General features: G+C 43.2%; 1 protein-coding gene across 9 annotated transcripts in view; it reads left to right on the top strand.

Annotated features, from left to right (window-relative positions):
* The window catches only part of LAMB4 (laminin subunit beta 4), a 53,789-nt gene that overhangs the window by 16,330 nt on the left and 17,296 nt on the right, over positions 1-20,163 (top strand). For 7 of the 9 annotated variants that reach the window (XR_006165351.1, XR_006165352.1, XM_042792947.1 and 4 more), the window contains 19 exons: positions 84-219; positions 2,576-2,649; positions 3,309-3,497; positions 4,096-4,159; positions 4,709-4,923; positions 5,693-5,813; positions 6,485-6,673; positions 7,727-7,906; positions 8,704-8,813; positions 9,309-9,388; positions 10,388-10,538; positions 11,489-11,620; positions 12,349-12,534; positions 13,717-13,838; positions 14,547-14,667; positions 15,657-15,834; positions 17,161-17,304; positions 17,537-17,768; positions 19,378-19,535. Coding sequence is in view for 7 of the 9 variants with exons in the window: in XM_042792947.1 (XP_042648881.1) it covers positions 84-219; positions 2,576-2,649; positions 3,309-3,497; positions 4,096-4,159; positions 4,709-4,923; positions 5,693-5,813; positions 6,485-6,673; positions 7,727-7,906; positions 8,704-8,813; positions 9,309-9,388; positions 10,388-10,538; positions 11,489-11,620; positions 12,349-12,534; positions 13,717-13,838; positions 14,547-14,667; positions 15,657-15,834; positions 17,161-17,304; positions 17,537-17,768; positions 19,378-19,535 (2,782 nt within the window). In the remaining 2 variants the exon portion in view is untranslated. The remainder of the gene's footprint in view (positions 1-83; positions 220-2,575; positions 2,650-3,308; positions 3,498-4,095; positions 4,160-4,708; positions 4,924-5,692; positions 5,814-6,484; positions 6,674-7,726; positions 7,907-8,703; positions 8,814-9,308; positions 9,389-10,387; positions 10,539-11,488; positions 11,621-12,348; positions 12,535-13,716; positions 13,839-14,546; positions 14,668-15,656; positions 15,835-17,160; positions 17,305-17,536; positions 17,769-19,377; positions 19,536-20,163) is intronic. The other 2 variants (XM_032996264.2, XM_042792951.1) reach the window with 2 other exon arrangements.

Consider the following 20,163-nt stretch of genomic DNA (forward strand, 5'->3'; position numbering starts at 1 on the left):
AATGGCATAAATATGTATACATCTACCGGATCTTTAGAGAAGAGACCAAATTCATCTTTTATTCTGCTCATTTTGTTTTCTAGGCTGAACAGAAGTGCTTTCTCTGTGATTCCAGATACCCATATAATCCCTATACGCAGCACAACAGTCACATGATTGAAAATGTTATCACAACTTTTGAGCCTGATAGGAAAAAGAAGTGGTGGCAGTCAGAAAATGGTAAGTTTCTATGAGAAAATATTACTGCAAAATGTTACTGGGAGATTTATGTATGTAATTGGCATTCACCAAGTTGCCTTCTTGAAGAGATGAAGCAAAACTGCATCTATTCTTGATTCAGTAATACTGAGTGATTTAAGCCTGTTTGTGTGTAGCGGTATAGGATTTCAGAAATTCTATTTTTTTACAGACAAATTTTAAGCACAGTATCCCCAAGAGCTGGCCAGAGTACCTGCAGCAATGCTGTGTTATATACTGTGGCCGTGTATTTTTCACAGGTTGTCTGCCTTTCAGGGAAATGTGATTTGTGGCAAAAAGTACATTTGCCTACAGATACCTAATGACAGTGTGTAAAACATAAATATCCATTAAAAAAAAAAATCAGTGTAAAGCACTAATAATTTAGGAAATAATTAAATAAAGCCTGGCTATCAGCACCCTTTTTGCCACATGTTAATTTTGTCACAACCTTCTCTGTAGTAGTTCTTCACTGATCTCATAGAATCATAAAATAGTTTGGATTGGAAGGGACCTTTAAAGGTGATCTAGTTCCAACCCCCTTACAATGAGCAGGGACATCTTCCACCTCTCCGGTGTTTCCAGAGATGGGACATCTGCCACCTCTCTGGGCAACCTGTTCCAGTGTTTCACCACCCTCATCATAAAAAGTTTATTCCTTATATCTAGTCTGAATCTCCCTTTTTTGGTTTAAAACCATTACCCCTTGTCCTACTGTAACAGGCCCTACTAAAAAGTCTGTCCCCATCTTTCTTATAAGTCCCCTTCAAGTACTGAAAGGCTGCAATAAGGTGTCCCCAGAGCCTTTTCTTCTCTGAGCTGAATCACCCCAACTCTCCCAGCCTATCCTCATAGGAGAGGTGCTCCATTTTTCTGCTCATCTTCATGTCCCTCTTCTGGACCTGCTCAAACAAGTCCATGTCTTTCTTATACTGAGGGCCCCAGAGATGGACACAGCACTGCAGGTGGGGTCTCATGAGAACCAATGAGAGGGGGAGAATCACCTTCTTCAACCTGCTGGTCACACTTCTCTTGATGCAGCCCAGGACACAGTCGGCCCTCTGGGCTGTGAGCACACATTGCTGGCTTATGTCCAACTTTTCATCCACCAGGAACCTCCAAGTCCTTCTCCACAGGACTGCTCTCAATCCCTTCATCCCCCAACCTGTATTGGTACCAGGGGTTGCCCTGACCCATATGCAGGACCTTGCATTTGGCCTTGTTGAGCCTCATGAGTTTTACATGGGCCCACTTCTCGAGCTTATCCAGGTCCCTCTGAATGGCATCCTGTCCCTCAGGCATGTCAACGGCACCACTCAGCTTGGTGTTGTCTGCAAACTTGCTGAGGGTGCACTCAATGCCACTGTTCGTATCACTGATGAAGATACTACACTTACAGCTTCTCTGTGAAAGCATATTAGGAGGAATATCATTTACTCTGTCTTATCTGATACACTGAATATGTGAAAAATATTTGACTGGTTGGAAATTAAGGCATAGAAAAATTAAGATGATATGTCACCCCAATTTTGGGCACCTATCCTTTTATTCATTCAGTCCAGAATTTTTATACATAAGCCTTTCTTTTTAATTGAGTTTAGCAAGGAACTGTCACCAGTTTTGGACACCACTGCCAATAAAGCTATAAGACAGCTGTGAGGGGACCTTTTCTTGCTCTCCTCATCTTTCTTCTGGGATGAGGTCTCATGCACAGCCTGGTCAGCAGGAGCCCTGGGATGCTGCATGCAGATGTGAACAATGGGGATATGAGCTGAGCTCCTGCAGCTCTCTACAGAGAATGTGTTAATTGTGGGGGGTTTTTTCCCATATTTGTTGCAATTTTGGAAGATGCCTGGTGCAATAGCTCTACTTACGACAAATTTCAGGTCTGGCAGCATAGAAGGGTTTAACAGATCTGTTTATCATGAAGAAAACCCCATATATTTATTGAGTTTCTTTTTTTTTTTTTTTTATTAGAAATAAGCAAACTATTTGGATGGATTTTAAAAAATCTGACTGGATACAGGAAGACATAAACACAGAACCTTACCATCACCATCACTTACAGTCTAAATGATCTCAACAGAACCTTTAACCATCTCCTGCAGTCTCAGTGACATGCAGCATTGCCAGTGCCAGTGCTGGAAAGGCAACACAATCGCATTGCCCCCGAGAGAACGACCCAGCCACTTGCCGGGTTTGTGCACAGGGAATGCCCTAGAGAGCCTAGCTGCTGTGCTGGAAAAGGCATCTTTAAACTCCTCATGGGAAAGCTGTCTCAGCAACCCCTCCAATGTGCACATTGTGCTCTTAACTTAATTTTCATTCTTTTTTTCAGGCGTTGACCATGTCAGCATTAGATTGGACCTAGAAACTTTATTCCAGTTCAGCCATCTTATCCTGACTTTTAAGGTACATCTCTTACCAGAACTTTTATGTAATGTTATACACTAATTACTTAACAACAGGAATAAATTGCTTAGAGAGGCAGTGAAAGCTCCATCTTTAGAGGTTTGTAAGAACAGGTTAGATAAACACCTGTCAAGTATAGTTAAATTACAGTTGATCCTGCCTTAGGGGAGGAGGATAGACTGAATAGCTTCCTATTCATGTGCCTTCTGGTCCTATTTTCTATAAATCTGAGAATTAAAGCTAAAAAAAAAAAAAAATGCAAAAGCAAGCTCTACAAATTTAGGACATCTCTGTACTGCAGTTGCTCTTTCAAATTTAGTTCAGCCTTCTCATGCATAACTATTATGATCTGGATTGTCACAGACTTTTTTGCTACAAAATTCCTGCACTGTCATGGTAAACTTCCTTACTTAGAAAGTAACCTTGTATCTATATGGAATGTTACCCTTCCCTTCTGCTAGAGAGGGGTTCAAATGAAGAATCTGGCTTTTTCAGAGAATCATGTAACAAGCACTGTAGCCCTGTAGTGAGTCTACAAGCTTACACAGAATATTAACTGGCAACCATTGGCATGGAATGACAGGAATGACAATGCAACAACCCCTGAGATGTTTTATCAATGCCTGATTAAGAAATTCTTGAAATAACATTTCTTGCAGACATTTCGGCCTGCAGCAATGCTGGTTGAGCGCTCCACCGACTTTGGTCAGACCTGGAAAGCATTTAGATATTTTGCACAGGACTGTGCCGCTTCTTTTCCCAACATCTCTTCTGGTCCAGCAAAAAGTGTGAGAGACATCATTTGTGATTCAAGATATTCAGACATCGAGCCCTCCACAGAAGGCGAGGTATTGCCAAGTCTCTGTGTTTGTATGAGTTCAGATTATACATGGCTATTTTTCTGGAGTGGAAGGTCTCTTGTCTGTATCCATCAGATCCACTTACACACGTTCTGAGACATTAAGTGCTATTGACTTTACTGAAACAAGAAGGAAAGACAAACACTGTATTTTACCCTCAGTTTTACATCCAAATGAATTCATAAAACAACTTGTACTAGACCTTCTAGTACTCTTTCCTGATTTCCAAATTCACATGGAAGTCCCCCTTGTAAAAGATCTTGTCTCCGCAACAGCCTCTACCACAAAAGGCAGGGGCCTGCCCTTTGTTCCCTTTGGTGGGTGCTCATCCCATCTCTACACCACTCTAGGGCATTGCTTTTCCTTCCTCCTAACACATCAGTCCACAAAGAGGTTATTTTGGCTCACTCAGGCAAGGCCAGCTTGAAAGGGTGAGAGCAATTGCAGAATCAGGGCCACAGCCTTGTCTTTTATTTTATGCAATCAGTAAAGTGGCATTAGTAACTAATGGATCTCAGGTGACAGTCTTTATATCCAAAAAGAATAGCTTCAGTGATCTACAGAGCTGTATTAATTTGTTTTGTAGGTTGTTTTAAAAGCTTTGGATCCCAGTTTTGACATAGAAAATCCATATGTGCCATATATCCAAGGTAAGGACGGTACAGATTTTCTCCAGAGATACTTTGCTTGTGTTGCTTGTTTTGTACACTGAAAAGGTCAACAGCTCAGCTGGTGTAAGTCAGTGATGTTGAAAATTAGGTACCTAAAGATCTTAGGGAGTCATCTGTATTAATAAACAGGCCAGTCTTGTTCCCTAGCGCTGAGGCCAAATGGCACAGCTCTGCAGAGCTCATCCATGCAGCTAAACTGTCTTTCCTTCTGGGATCAGGTGGCCCAAGCCACAATGCTTTTTGGGAGCAGTCCCAGAGGTGGACATGAACCCACAAAGGCAGTGACTGGGAAAATACAGGTTGGCTCCAGCCAGTGCCGTACCAAGGACGGTGCCAACATTTATGCAGCCGTGTGCCAGGAGTGGGTCCATGCCCTGGCACTGTACAGATTAACTGGTCTTGGCCAATATCAGATCATTTTTACAGTTTTTTCAGTACAAGGGAATTGTTAGATGGCTGATCCAAGCTGAAGTTTTCTGTTCATTTTCAACTGAACTTGGGCTCTTGATTTCTCCTCTTTCCTTCCAGAGCTCATTACATTGACCAACTTAAGGATCAATTTTACTAAACTCCACACGCTTGGGGATGCTCTGCTTGGAAAAAGACATAGTGATCCCCTCGAGAAGTACTACTATGCTGTCTATGAGATGGTTGTGCGGGGCAGCTGCTTTTGCAATGGCCACGCCAGCCGGTGTGATCCCATGCAGCATCTGCGGGGAGATGTCTTCCATCAGTCTGGGATGGTGCGTCATTCACACTGGCTCCAACAAGAGCAGTCCCTACCTGGTATTTTGGGGAAAGGAGGAGATGGAGGGAGAGGAAGGAAGATCTCTGGTGATCTTTGGATTGGCCATTTGCAACTCCAAGTTGTAAAATGTTTCAATACAGCTTCTTCCTTTAAAACCCTGGTCTAGATTGCTCAGAAGCTGTCTCTTTGTTGGCGCTAGTGTGGTGTTTCAAAAGCAACTAGGACAAGACATGTTGATAACAGCAGCAAAATACCAGAGCTGTAATGGTGCAAATGTAATGCAGTAAGTAGCCTGTGGTGTGTGCAGACTTGAATGGCCACTCGTTGGGTGCATTCCACACTGCAGCTGGGCTTGGGGGCTCTGCAGGAGGCATTGACACAAAGAATATCTGATAATGCAAAACTAACCCATGAAAAATGGATTATTAAAAAATTCAGGAGCATGATTACAAATTCTTTCCCTCTGGAAACAAGAAGTTTTTTCTCCCAGAAAATACGTATCTCTATATAGAGACATGTAGGGAGAGAAAGAGAATTTAAAAGGTTGAAGTCTCCTTTGATATCTCTGGAAGCATTTTTTTCCTAAATGTTGTTCAATAGCTTTCAAACTATTTGGTTAAAGTTTGCAGGTATTCTCCAGTCCTTTTACTCAAATATCTGAGAATTATGTCAGCTGAGGGAGCCAAAGAGCTTTGAATTTTCCTGATCTTGCTGGCATACAAGCAGATCTCTCCGTCTCCCTCTCCCTTCTCACCACATTGCAGGTCCATGGGAGATGTATCTGCCACCATAACACTGAAGGTTTGTCTTGTGAAAGATGTAAAGACTTCTACAATGATGTTCCCTGGAGACCAGCTGAAGGGACTCAAGATAATGCTTGCAAACGTAACTCAAACATATTATTTTCCTTTTTAATAGCTGGGGGGTGGGTGTAGCACAATCTCAGCCCAGTGCATAGTGGGATGGGTGGGTTTCTGGGAGGGAGACTTTTCCATGCCTTATCTAGAAAAGTAGATGGATTCCTGTGTCTGTTGGTGCTTTGTGACCCTACAAGAAGGAGAGCTGTTTCATGCTCTTATTTTTCATAAAGAGAAAAAAACAGTAAAGAGGAAAAAGCAACTAATGAAAAAAAGATCTGTCATTGGTTTGCATAGTCTTTCTTGTGAATGAAAGAAGAATTTAGACAAGGCTAAATTATTTATTTCCACAATAAGTAATGTAGGATATACAAGCATAATATATTGGGATCTGTAACAGATATTCAACTAGAGGTTTTTTCAGTGGAGCAACGTTCCCCACTGCATATCAGGCACACTCACCTGCATGGGTACTTTTGCAAGTGCAGGGCCAAATTCTGTCCTAAGTCTCCAATGTTTCCCCCCAGCTGTAAAGCACAAGGCCTGGGAAGCTATAATCTTGCCAGGGAGCTGAAATCATACAAGCAACAAGTAACCCTGTGTAGACAGGTACACAGCAATGGTGGCAAGGCCACAGTAACAGGAGTTGTGCTGTGAAATACCCCACTTGTTTTGTTTTGTTTTGTTTTTTTATTTCAGGATGTAACTGCAACGGCCACTCTGACAGATGCCATTTTGACATGGCCATGTACCAGGCCAGTGGCAGGGTCAGCGGTGGTGTTTGTGAGGACTGTCAGGACAACACCATGGGGCAACACTGTGACCAGTGCAAACATTTCTTTTACCAGGATCCACTCAAAGTCATCTCTGACCCTCAGGCATGCCTCCGTAAGCTTTCCTTTTTTAGCTTCTGCAAGAATGACTCAAAACAGAGTGATTCTGGTTCTCTTTGCTCTGAGCCCTATGGCATCCCCATGCTTAAATGTTCATTTAGTTGTAAAAACATTACCAAACCTATAACAGCCAAACGGCCTTATAAAGTAGCTGCATGACAGCATCCTTGAACCAGCATTGTAGAAAGAGCTGCATATTCCAACTCATTGCTAAACTGAGTTTAGGAATCCATCAGGGCTATCTTCTTTCATGAACAATGTCAATATAAATAGCAATAGTGCTGTTGCTTCTGTAATAATCAGGGATTACAGAAGAGGTGTGAAATGATGGGAGGAGTAAAAATTTTTGCTAGATATCTGCCATATGCAACAAAAATAGTCTTTCAGGCATAAAAGCCATTCTTCTGAAAGACGAGCTAAATTCAGTATTAGCATAGGATGGGAAACATGCTCTGAGTATAATTGAATTGTAGTAGTTGATTGGCATGAAAAGTCCTTAAGGATCCAAGGGGTGATTACCCAGGGGAGTGGTAGGCTAGATGTCAACTCTTCTGTGAGAAATGGTTAGCGCCTTAGGAAAAAACAGGATGCATCATGAAGGCAGTGTCCCATGCTGAATCCATTGCTTCCAGTAAATAATTCAGCCATGACCAACTCAGACCAGCCCTGGGGAGGTGGCTCATGTGTGGGACACCTGCAGCCCTACAGCTTTCATGAGAGCATCCCCAAAAGTATGGGGCTTGGTCCTCCCCAGATACTCTGGATTGGGTAAGGAATGGTTGAGTGATGCCTATTTCTACCCAAAGCAAAGGGTATAGTTCTACTGAAGTGAAGGCTGTAACTCTCCTCCAGAGAAAAAGCAGATCTTGGAAACATTCTCATAGTATTTCTTAACAGCAGCTGTGCATTAAGAGTAAAACATCCAACACACCAAGCACAGATGAATGTCTCTAATCCTGAATTTCTGCCTACCACCATCTCTATAATTGCATTTTCACGTTTATACCTAAATGTGCTTTTTTATGTGTCTCCTTGACCACGCCTGTAGCCTGCAGCTGTGACCCAGAAGGTACATTGCACAACGGCAGGTGCGAAAGCCACACAGATCCTGCTCTGGGAACGGTCGCGGGCCGGTGCCCTTGCAAGGAGAACGTGGAGGGTGTCCGCTGTGACAAGTGCAGGGCAAACTACTATGGGCTGAGCAGCAGTCACCCTCTGGGCTGCCGGCGTATGTAAACCACCTATTTCATTCTTCTTTCCAAAGCATTTGTAAGAGCTGGAGGCAGCTTAATGCACAGATGCACATGCTAATGCACTACCTGCCTCACAAAATACCCGGTTGCCTCCTGTTATTTAATGTCAACGTAATTTAGTGTTCCTGGTGCAGCATCTGAGACCGAAAAGATGCAAAATCACTTGCAGAATGCATAATACACTGAAATAGACTAGGCTGTTGTTAATAGGAGGATTGTTAAATATGCAATTTAATTGAAAAGGGATATTAAATTGCATGAAAATTATTCTGGCCTCAAAATCAGCATAGTGAATGAGAAGCCACAGGTGGGCTGTTAGGATAGTTGTGCCGTGCAGCATCAAGATGGCAGGAGCTGCTGCCTTGCCATGAGAGCCTCCAGCCAGACGTTCCTCCGAGAGGGGCTCGCTGGAAAGCGCATCCCACCCCTACCCAGACGCACCGTGGGACTGTGAGCACATTACACGTGCAGTGCGGTCCTCAGCAACATGCAAGGACCGTGCAGTGTGGGTCAGCACACTGCAAACCACTGCACCAGACCCCTGCCAGCACGCCTGCTCCCCCGGAGAGGGTACCCGCCGAGGAAATGGTCCGCTCCCCGAGGGCAGACTGAGGGGTGCAGGGCACATCCATCTGCAGAGCACCCGTCCGGAGGATGGGAACTGCGTGCCGTGCTGAATCTAAACAATCTGAAATACACATCTGAAGCCAACGCCAGTCCTGCTGCCGTCGCTGGGGCTTGCAGAGGTAACGGCGCATTTCTCTCCCTGCAGCCTGCAACTGCGATCCCTCCGGCAGTTTGCCCTTCTCCATCTGTGATCCCGCCACGGGACAGTGCCTCTGCCAGCAGTTCGCCACGGGGCAACGCTGTGAAAAATGCGTTGTATGTACTTACTCAGTTTTTGTTATTATTTCTGCATGTGGTTTTAGAAGTCTCCTCTCCCATCTCCCAGTTTTTCATTGCCAGAAATGGAAGGAATTAGCCAAAATTCAAAATTATTTTACAGCTGTATGTTCCCATTTTGCATTGACGCATTTGGTTCTTTTTTACTGCTTGCAAACATTTGTGCAATCAAATTGCACTAGGAGGAGCTCTCCCAAGAAGAAAAGGAAATGCAAAATCACATCCTCAGGCTATCTTTGCTGTTTACAGAGCAACTTGATTGCACAAATGGGTAAATATTTGGCTCTTCTTGCAGTGGCTGAGTGCCCATGCAATCTGGTAAGAGAAGCAATCTCCCATGGCCAAGCACAGGCAGCAGCACAGTGGTGCTCCAGAGCACTGTTCATCCAGAGGAATAAGTTCTGTTGTGCTTTACATACCTAAATATTTGCCTTAAAAAATCTTCCACTTTTTTTTTTTTTTTTTTTATCCCAGGTAGGATACTGGGGTCTTGGCAACAGCTTGTATGGCTGTTCTCCATGTGACTGTGATATTGGTGGATCCCAGAATAACTTGTAAGTTAATGTTCTTCACGTTCTTTCTTGGTTTTAATTTTTATAAACTCTTCGGTTAGATTTTCTAATTAGGTTAATAGAGTCTCAGTACAAATGGGAAAATAGACAACATCATTTTATCATACACAAACAGTGTAAAGTCAGGTTTGGATCTTGGAAATTTATTTGTGGTAAGGGGATTTACCTTTTTCCTTTGAAGTCAACTTTGAATCAGCTTGAGCCAAGATTTGTTTAATACAAAATATAAACTGCATGGCTTGAGAGAACCAGAGGCCCTAATATTAGTAGAAATTAGAAGTAAGTTAGAGGTGATATTTTTAACTTAGCTTCCTATACCTACTTTAAAAGCTAGAAATATCTTATTTTTTTCTGACATACTGGCTCCTATTCAAAATACATAATTTTAGAACCAAGGTTGGTTTCAGTTGGGCTCCCCCAGAAGTCTGCTGGCTGGGGGTCTTCACTACTGCTGTTAGGCCTCTGATGTAGGAGCACATAGTGCAATGCTGTAGAGCAGCTCCTTGCGAGCAGGTAAAACAAAGCTAGTAATCATCCAATGTGTTGAATAAGAGCGTAAGTATATGAAAACTACCATATTGCATCAAATCAGAGGTCCTTCTGATCTCATGTCCTCCCTCCAAAATTGCAGGTGATAGATGCTTAAGAATAGTGATAGATCCAGTAAAACAGATATGAGAAATAAATACAGGAATAGATAGTAGCAGATGCTCAAGAAACAAATCTGTGCTTCAGATATGGAATGGTCAGAGAAATACAAAGCATGTCACGTCTCCTAAGCAATGAAAAAGTAGCATTGAATAAATCTGGCGTAGGAATCAGAGGAGTTGGGTAGTAGGAAGAAGTTTAATATGAGAGACAATCCAACACTTGAAGAAATGAAGCAAAGCTGAAACAAGGATGGAGCTGAGCTGCTCTCGTGACATGAGGACCCAGCCATGCTGCACTCTGACATCCTCCCTGTATCAACTCTTACCCTAGGTGCTCACCAAAGGATGGTCAGTGCAAGTGTCTCCCCAACATCGTGAGCCGTCAGTGTAATGAGCCAGCCCCAGGATACTTCTTTTTACCTCTGGATTATTATATTTATGAAGCTGAGCATGCAAAGCCGCTTTCAGGCTCTGCACCCTTGGTACGTAGTTGGCTTTTTAGGTGTTGTACTGAGAGGGGATCCATGCAGTGGTGGCACAGAGCCGAGGCTGAGGAGAGGAGCCCTTGCTCGGGGAGCTGCCAGAGTGGTTCTTTAGCAGGAAGATACAAAGCAAGTCCCTTGAACATCCTCAGTTCATCCTTGTTCTTCGTGGACATGAAGTTATGTCCCATAACTGTGGCTGTTACCAAGGGACAGTTGCTACTGCATGGTGTGGCCTGCAAAGCTGTCCTGCTGCTCCTCAAGTGCAGGCTAGTCTAGCATGAAATAGAGACATTAATTTAATTATTTAACTTAGAGGAAAGTGTTTGAGTTGCCAACAGCTATCATGAACTGTGATATTTCTGGGAATCTCCAACAGGGGAAGAATCAAATTCCTCTCAGCTCCATTGGGCTCATTCCTGCTGCCTTATGTAATGGCACTGATTGTTAGCCCAATTTCCTCAAGAATTTGGCATCTATCTGTAATGGTTTTAAAAAAATTAATTTGTATATATTTTTTTCCCCCCTCAATTTGGGGATAGTTGTTCTCCATGCAGAGTACAAGTCTGGAATGAATCCCTTTCACTGCCTATGTTTTTACTAACATTTCTTCTCTGATGTGTTGTCCAGGAGCTGTAGAGAAGGAATAATAAAAAAATGTTTATTTGCAGGTCATATCCGCAAATATTTAACTATAATCACAACCAGTAATCATCCTACAGTCCAATAATTAAATGGAAAACAGATGTCTGGGACTTAGCTCATGAGAGGAAGTGCAAGTTAATTTTAAGGGAGTGAGGGAAAAGGGTTTCCAGCAGCTGTGGGGCCATAGTTTAGAATTTCACCAGCAGAGAATAGAGCTTGTTTTAAGAATGTGGCTTCTCATTTAGCTGCTTACCTACCCTTCAAAATTGTTAAGACAGTGCTGCCTCTTTCTCATTACTTCATAGGTTAAACCAAGCACTCTTCCAAGGTGTGACATCTACTTCCAGAAGCAAGGTTATGAGTTCACGATTGAAAATGGAAAGATTGTGTTAAACAGGAGCAGGAAACGAAGTATAAGAAAATCTGGACTGGAGCAGGTAAATTAGTACTTGAATAGTTACTTAAGTTTGCACCAAATACTAAAATTTTATTTTGCAACAGAAGGCAAACGTGCTGAGCGCAGTCCTAGATGTTACAATCCTGACACAAATTAAATCAATTTTTTTGGTATGCAGTTGGGCCAGACATTTTATAATGTCCAGTGGCACTGTAGAATGAGGTTGAATTAATTTTTTAGAAGAGAAGAGACCCCATGAAAGGTAGAATCTTTTTCTTGTTTGCTTTGCTTGCAAGACATTTCCAACATTTTCCTTTTTCCAACAAGTTTACCAAGACATTAACATGGTACCCACTGCATTTAAATGCTGTCAGCTTTGTCATTGTAAGTATTGATATTTATTCAGTTTTTAATGAAAAGTCCAGCCATGTATGAAATCAGGCTTAATCTGTTTAAGGTTTGTGATGTGAATGCTTGGAGATGCTAAATATACAGAGATGGATGGATTACTCTAGTCCCTCTCCTTGATGTCACTGCAAAGCTTTAGGAAACTTTTCTTTATATGTGATTCTAAACATCCTACATTTGGGAGAGTTCTCTGACTGTCAATCTCGAGTTTGTTCACAAAATGAGGCTGGCTGATGGCTGAAATAAGGAAACAACATGGCAAAAATATTTCCTTTCTTTTTTTCTGAGTTTTTGTTGTTGTTGTTGTTCTTTTGTACTTTGACTCTGTGTATTGTTGGAAATGTGAATATGTCTTTGCAGGGTGTGATGCAGTTTGGGCAGGACTCTGCTGTGGCGGTGGTTTTCAGGCAGCCCAGCGCCGGTCGGGCTGTCACATGGACAGGACCCGGCTTCGCCCGCGTGCCCAGCGGAGCCGGGCTGAGGTTTGCCATCAACAACGTTCCCTTTGCTATGGACTTTGATATCACGATTCGTTATGAGCCTGAGGTACCTGTGGTGTCTTGTGATGTTGTGATAGATTCAGGGTCTATTTTGTCAATAATAGGATGCAGCAACGTTTCCCACTCTGTACATTTAAAATAAACATTTTTTGCCTTTTCATCCCTATCAACCAGGTAGCATGCCCTCCACTGATCCCCTTAATCCTTTCCACTAAAATATGAAAAATCAGTGCTACAAATGTTTTCTAAACATCAGCCAAGTTTTCATCTTCTGGAGTTCCTCTTTTGGTACCTTTGCTTGGATTGGACTTTTGTTCATAAATCAGAGACATGCAAAATGCAGCTTCTTTTAGATGGGCATCCTGTATTTCTAGCTAAGATTTTTTAGGCAGGAAAATATGCACAGGCAGGAGTGATCCGAGTAGGTATTTATCCAGGGCTTTTGCAGACATCCAGCTTCCCAGTTCCTCCAGCTGGGCTCTGAGATGTGTGAAAATTGCAGGAAAATTGCCAAAATCTTATTTTTTGCCTGGACAAAATTTCTTAATGATGAAGACATGTCTAGGGAAATATGTTAACCCAAATCTGGTTAAACCCAAGTCTGCACCCACGTCTTCAAAAACACAGGCAAGTGTTTTATTGGTACCAGTATTTGTACATGCCTTGCTCTTTCACTTTGCAGCTCCCTGGGATAATCTCACCACTCAAGATCCTCCTTCTGTCTATTGTATTCTGTTCTCTTACTGTCATTGTGAGGCAAACAAAACTCCCAGTGTCTTAAAACGTGAGAACAATTTTGCAGTGGGCTGGTTTGATGTAGCTTTTTCCTAATAAGGATTAGATTAAACAGTTGAATTTTAAAGACTTTTGTTACAATGTCTTTTATGTTTGTTATTCCTTATTAGATGTGAGAGGAGGCAGATAGTGAAGGATATCTCCAGGACAACACTGTGCTAAGAAAGGAAACAACTGCAATGACTTTAACGGAGCTGTTTCCATTTGCATCAGATGAGGTCCCATTTCCGCCTCTGCTCTTCAATTAGCCATTGCAAATAAAATGCATTTTTCACAAATAACATTATTTTTTTAGTTCTGTAAAGAACAAAGGGGAAATTTGTTTTGTCACTGCTGTGTGCAATCGTTCAGATAGCTTTTCTTAACCGTGACAAAGAGAAAGTGGGTTTTTCAGATATGAAAAATGACTGTAATTTTTGTCCTTTGTTTATAGTCCTTGGAAGACTGGCTAGCAAGTGTTGCCATCCAGCCTGCTGGCATTTTGTCAAGTCAACACTGCAAAAACAAGGGTCTTTCACAGGAGCCACATGCATTGCCTCTCCCAGCTACAAAGAGGTCTGGCTATTCCTGCTCTCTCACCTATAGATTTTCTGTACAAATCTTTTACTGAAACACTGCAGAGAAACAAATGTGTGGGAAAATGGGAATATTAGAAACACATGTGTGGCCTTTCCTGTCACTGTCCCACCACAATACCGTGTAGGCTCTAAGGAAGAGCCTGATGCTCCAGTCCTCAGCCTGGCAACGGTTTGCCCAAGCCAGGAGAGCAGCCTGAGATCCTGCTGGGGTTAGCTGTTGCTTTGGCAAAGATCCAGCTGCAGATATTTCAGTATAGAATGGAAATATTGATTTAAAGTCACTGTCCTGGCCTATTTTCAAAGCCAGCCTTCCAGCCTGGACCTATGCAAAGAATAGAGTAGCCAAAAGGATGTGACCAAAGTCTTGATCAAACAGGAACAAGAAAGGAAAAAAATGAACAGTGAGTTGCAAACTCCTTTGCTTGAGGTAGTAAAACCTGCCATTTTCAGTTTAGTCTCACCAGGTTTAAATTTTGCTTGGTGAATCACCCAGGCAGAAGTCATGCAGCTTTCCCAGAGCCTGCAAGCAGTGGGGCTGGGTGTGCTCCCGGCAGCAGCAGGGCTTGCTTGGGGCTGCAGGCATTAGGATGAAGGTACAGAGGGGACGGAGCACTCACAGCATCCCCTAAACTTGCCTTGTACTACTGACTCCTGGCTATAACTGTGCCTTATTTCTGCTAAACAGGATTGCAATTCTGCAAACTCCAGTCTGCCTGGAGCCGGGAACAGACTATTCTGTGGAGGTGTATTTTTCTCAGCCCTCTGCTTCTGACCCAAAGGCAAAATCATTCATCTTGATCGACTCAGTGAGTAGTTCTGTCACAATCCCCTTGAGGCTGTATTTATACAAGTGTGATTGATTTTTTTTTTTTTTTTTTACACAGACTTACTCAAAACATTTTAAAACAATTTATAGTGTATTTTAATAGATATTCAGAGAAGTGTACTTCTGCTTACCTCCATTGGCACTGTGTTTGCATGTTCTTGGATGGAAAGACAGAACTGTATCTGTTTGAATTTTCACAGAGCAATACCGTAATAGGTCATCAAGACGTCCTTGTTGCATATGTTAATAGTCAGAGTATGTTTATCTGTTGTTCATTTGTTATGAGCACACTCCACATATGCTGACAAGATGCTGTGGCTAGGGATATAAATTCATGAAATTCTTCATCACTTAGGTTTTTAAAAAATGCGTATAATTTGTCTGAATCTAATTTAAAAATCATGGATATATTTGAAGATGACATTGGAAAAGTAAAATTAGTTCTGTACTTTCATGGGAATCGGGTCGATGACATTTCCCAAGTTTCCACCAAGTCAGGAACTGGGTGTTAGTTTTGGGTCCTTCTCTTGAGAAAAATATTTTTAAGTCCATTCCTCTAATTACTTCTGTAGAACTGGACCTGACAACAGATGGCCATACTTGGACATAGAACCTTCAGCTGATTTTTCTCTATCTTGGTAATACAAGTAAAAATTTTGGCCAGATAGTGCTTTTGGAGTCATTAACATGGCACCTCTTAGAAGCAAAAACAGCTCTGAGCATGTATCTGAGGTCTTATTATAATCTGACATTTTTATACACAGTCTCTTTTATTTTAAGAACACAGGGAATGTCTAAACCTTCAGAATAAATGTGAATTTAGATGACTGAGCAGTACAATGAAAGATTTGGAAACACAGTGCTCCAGGCCTCTGTCCTTGCAATGCACAGCACAGTAAGAGAATGTGGGAGATTCTGGTTTTCAGAATATCAAAGCAAAATATTTTCTTTTCCCTCTTAACACCAAAGCTTGGACTTATTCCCAGAATCGTCTCCATGGAGAACTTTTGCAGTGAAAAGGATTTAGACGAGTACCAGAAGTATCACTGTATTGAAATTGCATCAGAAGTTGGACCTCACGTCCTGCCTGAAGCGTGCGCACGGCTCATAGTGAGCATGTCAGCCCGTATTCACAACGGTGCCGTCGGTAAGGAGCAACCTGCACAGGCAGCTCTTTTGGACAGTTACTGGTTTTCCCTTGAGTTTGTAGGATATATTGACTGGAGAGCTCTCAGCCCATTCTGGTGTAGGTAAGTGAAGCCGATCAGCATGTTGTGTGTATGGACATGCAGGGTGTGTCCTGCTGAACCCTGAGTGCGCTGCAGACACCTTTCGTGTCATCGTTCTTGGAGTCCATCACAGCTGATGAGCAGCATGACAGGGACCCTGGCAGTGCTTGTGTGTTTTCTGAAGAGCATTTCAATCAGATGCAGCTTCACCAGAGGACCAAAGCAGTAGTTCCTACTTTTCTGGATGCTGTAAAATGACAGAGGAGTTTTTAAGCTCTCTCTCTGGATGCTGAAGGCCAGCTGGATGCCCTGGTAGGACTCCAGGCATGATGGCACACAAACTGATGTGCTGGAAGAGATTCACCAAGGAAACCTCAGTGATGCCCCAGCAAGAGGGTGGTGGCAGGTGGGGTTTGAAGCCCCAGGCAATCTCTTGGACCCACCGCATAAAGGGCAGCTGGACTTGGTGGGTCAGGAGTCTTCCCTACCTAGTGTTGGGCCCAGAGAAACAGAGCTTCTCTGCACTTCCAGGAACAGGAGGAGCCTTTCTGGACAACTTTGGTGGGCAACTCCTTTCAGGGAGCCTTGTCTCAAATGAACCTGAGAGCACCTGCTTGCTTTGGGCTATTTTTAGAAGGACCTATGCCTCATTCACACATCATGCTATGTGACTGTGGCTATGCAACCACAGACCCCCCCTCATTTAAGTTTGGGCTGTGGTGACTCCCCATTAGCCCAGTTCCCATAGTGATGGGATTCTCCCAGTGAAACATAGACAAGCATCCTCTGTGAGTTAGCAGACCAGCTTCACTCAGCAAGTTAGTCCAAGGTGTCCAGAAAGCAGCAAACAAAACACAGGTGCACACTAAGTACTGCTTGCAGGTTAGGTCCAGTGCTGCAGCTAGACATAGATTTATATCACACCCTGCTAGACTTCAGGGTATCTCCATTTTGGGTCTACATTTTGCTATGCCCTCTTCTGTCTTATCCCAAATATGTGCTGAAGGCAGTGCCCTGAATGTGGAAGCTCCAACACCAAGATTTGTGTTGATGCCTGATACGCCATTGCCATTGATGCTACCACACCAAAGAATCCCAGCCATGACCATCAGTGGTTAGTGAACCCCTGATGAGAATAATCAAGCTCTTTCCTTCCTATTTTTAAGTGTAAATCCTCTAAGTTTAGGAGAGCAGTCACAATCCTTTATAACTAAGCCCGTTTTGATTTTCTTTCTCCTTGGCAGCGTGCAAGTGCAATCCCCAAGGGTCGCTGAATGCCAGCTGCAGTAAACTGGGGGGCCAGTGTCAGTGCAAAGCCAACGTCGTGGGACGCTGCTGTGACACCTGCTCTGCGGGCAGCTACGGCTTCGGCTTCCACGGCTGCTACGGTGAGTACTTGGCAGCCAGCACCGGTACCAGCACCAGCATCTGGCTCTTCATGCATACCCCAACTATTTAGGACTTTGAATCCATGATTATGTGTGAAGCAAAATAGAAACTGTTTCCACAAATAGCAAGTTTTCCATCCCCGCTGCTCTCACTGCCTTCAGGCAGTGTCAGCAGCGAGCGGGGTTGGTGGGAATACATTCAGGACGGAGCTTTGCTTTCGATGTTTTCCAGCATGTGAATGTCACCCGCAAGGCTCGCTGAGCACGCTGTGCGACCAGGTGACGGGGCAATGCTCCTGCCGCCGGGAGGTGGATGGTCAGCGCTGCAGCCGATGTCTGGCTGGGTATTTTGGATTTCCCCACTGCCGTCCTTGCCCGTGTAACGGCTACACAGAGCTTTGTGATCCGGTGACCGGAGCGTGCCTGAACTGCCGCGGGTTTACAGCTGGAAGCCACTGTGAAAGGTACGTTGATGAACAGCACTTCAAATCCCACCCAAACACTGGTGGTGTCCAAAACACACGGATAGGGGAGGGCCCATCTACATCCCCATGAATGCATCAGTGACCTTAACTGGAGATGCATACCTAAACCCAGGATTAAACTGGGCCTAACTGCTGAATGACAGGTCCCTATTTGTTTGGCAAGTGCATGTGGGAATGTGCATGCAATGCCTGTGGGAGGACTGTGGGCACGGCATGCACACGGCATTGCAGCAGGGTCCTGCAAGAAGGCATTTGAGACATGGGTGCCACGGCTCCGTGTGCTTGGACACATGTGCAAAGCACTGTATACAAGATGATACACTGGCTCCTGCCAGCTTTTAAATTGCCAAGAGGCTAACCTCGTGCCGAATACTCATTTTAATAACTGCAATGATCTCTGAGGAGCTTAAATAAACATGCCCTATCTGCTGTTTCGTATTATTTCCATATGACCAGCAAATTACTTTACCCACGTGTTCCAGCTCTGTTCAAAACAGTGCTCCTCTTTTTTATTCTATACACTGGCAGTAGTATCACAGTTCAATACAGATATCAGAATTAAATTCATTAGCTGTTTAGTTTAGTTTGGCTGTATTGTACCTTGTCATTTATTTTTAAGAGGATTTCCCCATGAAACCTATTGAGCTTTTCTTGAAGCACTTTTGGACAATACAGCCTTTGGCTATTGTGCTTGTAGGTGGCAAATAGATTAAAAGTGGGAGACTGAAATACTTGCCCTGTGCCTCTGAAGGAGCTCCAGACCTCAGGGTGAGGATAATCGAATAGCCAAGAATTTTAGCCTGGCTTGTATACATATAGAGAATTGTATTCCCATTTGCCATAGTAAAGCAGATCAAAGACTGAGGATGCTTCAGAAGCCGCTGTGTTGCCACAGCTGCAGGGCCACGGGGGGCTGGGATGCAGAGGCGACGGTGACGGGCAGGGTGGTGGGGGTGTCTGAGCCCCCAGGGAGCCCCCAGAGCCCCCCCGCCTGTCTGGGTAACAGCACAACCACCACCACCTCGAAACAGCCATCACACTGGGTTTGTAGAACGTGTCAGACAGAGCATGGCTGATTTCAATACATATCCTGCATCTAAAATATGCAATGTTCTCTGAGTTCTCTGAATGAATTGTTTCTTTTTGAAACATGCCAGGACTTTCTACTGTCATGCCAATCACTCTGTGTGTGTGTATGGAAATAGATTAATATATGTGGTGATAGGTGAATATACAGAATTTTTACATGGCAGCTTTTAGCTGTCTAGGCAGACCGTGTGTGATATGTCGTGTGTTTACATTATTATTTAGATCAAAATTGTTCCAGGGTAGGTGAAAGTCTTCAGAAATATACCCTGAAGAGAAAGCATACTTCTTTTTCTTTTTGTTCCAGATTTTGGGAATGCAGCTTTGATTTTCCATTTTAGAACACCTTTGAACTTTGATATATCTGTACCAATTAATGGGGATAATATTAAAATGACCTGGAATGTTAGAATAATTATGCATACATATAAATTGATTCACCTGCAGGAACTGAAAGGAACATTTGACAATCTCTGCTGCTTTGTGTTGACTGCTTTGACAGGTGTGTGGATGGCTATTATGGAAACCCTCTGAAGGGAGAACCCTGCCGCCCATGCATGTGCCCAGGGGCACCGACAAGCAATAGCTTTTTTGCACATTCCTGTTACCAGGACTCCCGGTCTGCACAACTAGTCTGCAATTGCCTCAAGGGATATTCAGGTATGAAGTAAAATAAGGGCTGGTTTTGATTCTATTAAAATTAATATAATAGAGAAAAATTACCATCCTCTACCCACCCTCTGTTCAGAAATGACAAGTGAGGTAACAGTAAGGAATTAGGTAAGAAAAGTTAACACTCCAATTTACTGAAATCAGGTGGGGAAGTCCTGACTGAGAAGAATGGGAATTGGGCAATTAGAGTTTGAAAAAGGGATCCACTTATGTGGATACAGTGAAGCCATTAATTAATCTAATGGCACTCTCTGGAAACCTCCTTGCCAGGGGTATTACATTAACCTGGTGGGGAGAAGCAGAGACAACTGCAGTTGATTCTTACCTCTGAAAAACAGGCATTGGAAGCCCAAATTGGAAAGAACAGGATATCAAAAAGAGCTGATAGGATTTCCTAATCAGAGAAAAAAAATCTTTCTTCATATAGAGGAATCTTGCTTTGACATTATGCCCAAAAGTGACTGTTTCACTGTTCAAATGATCACTTTAGAAATTAAGTTTCCATTCTCAGCTGTCTCAAACAAACAGATGCCTTGCTTCCTAAGATCCTGTTGACAGCTTGAATTTCTGCAGGGAAAACTGAAGTTATTTCCCTCTCGCTGGGCATTAGAAAGGT

The sequence above is a fragment of the Tyto alba genome, unplaced genomic scaffold (assembly GCF_018691265.1).
Source record: "Tyto alba isolate M040663 unplaced genomic scaffold, T.alba_DEE_v4.0 Super-Scaffold_2, whole genome shotgun sequence".
Taxonomy (NCBI): Eukaryota; Metazoa; Chordata; class Aves; order Strigiformes; family Tytonidae; genus Tyto; species Tyto alba.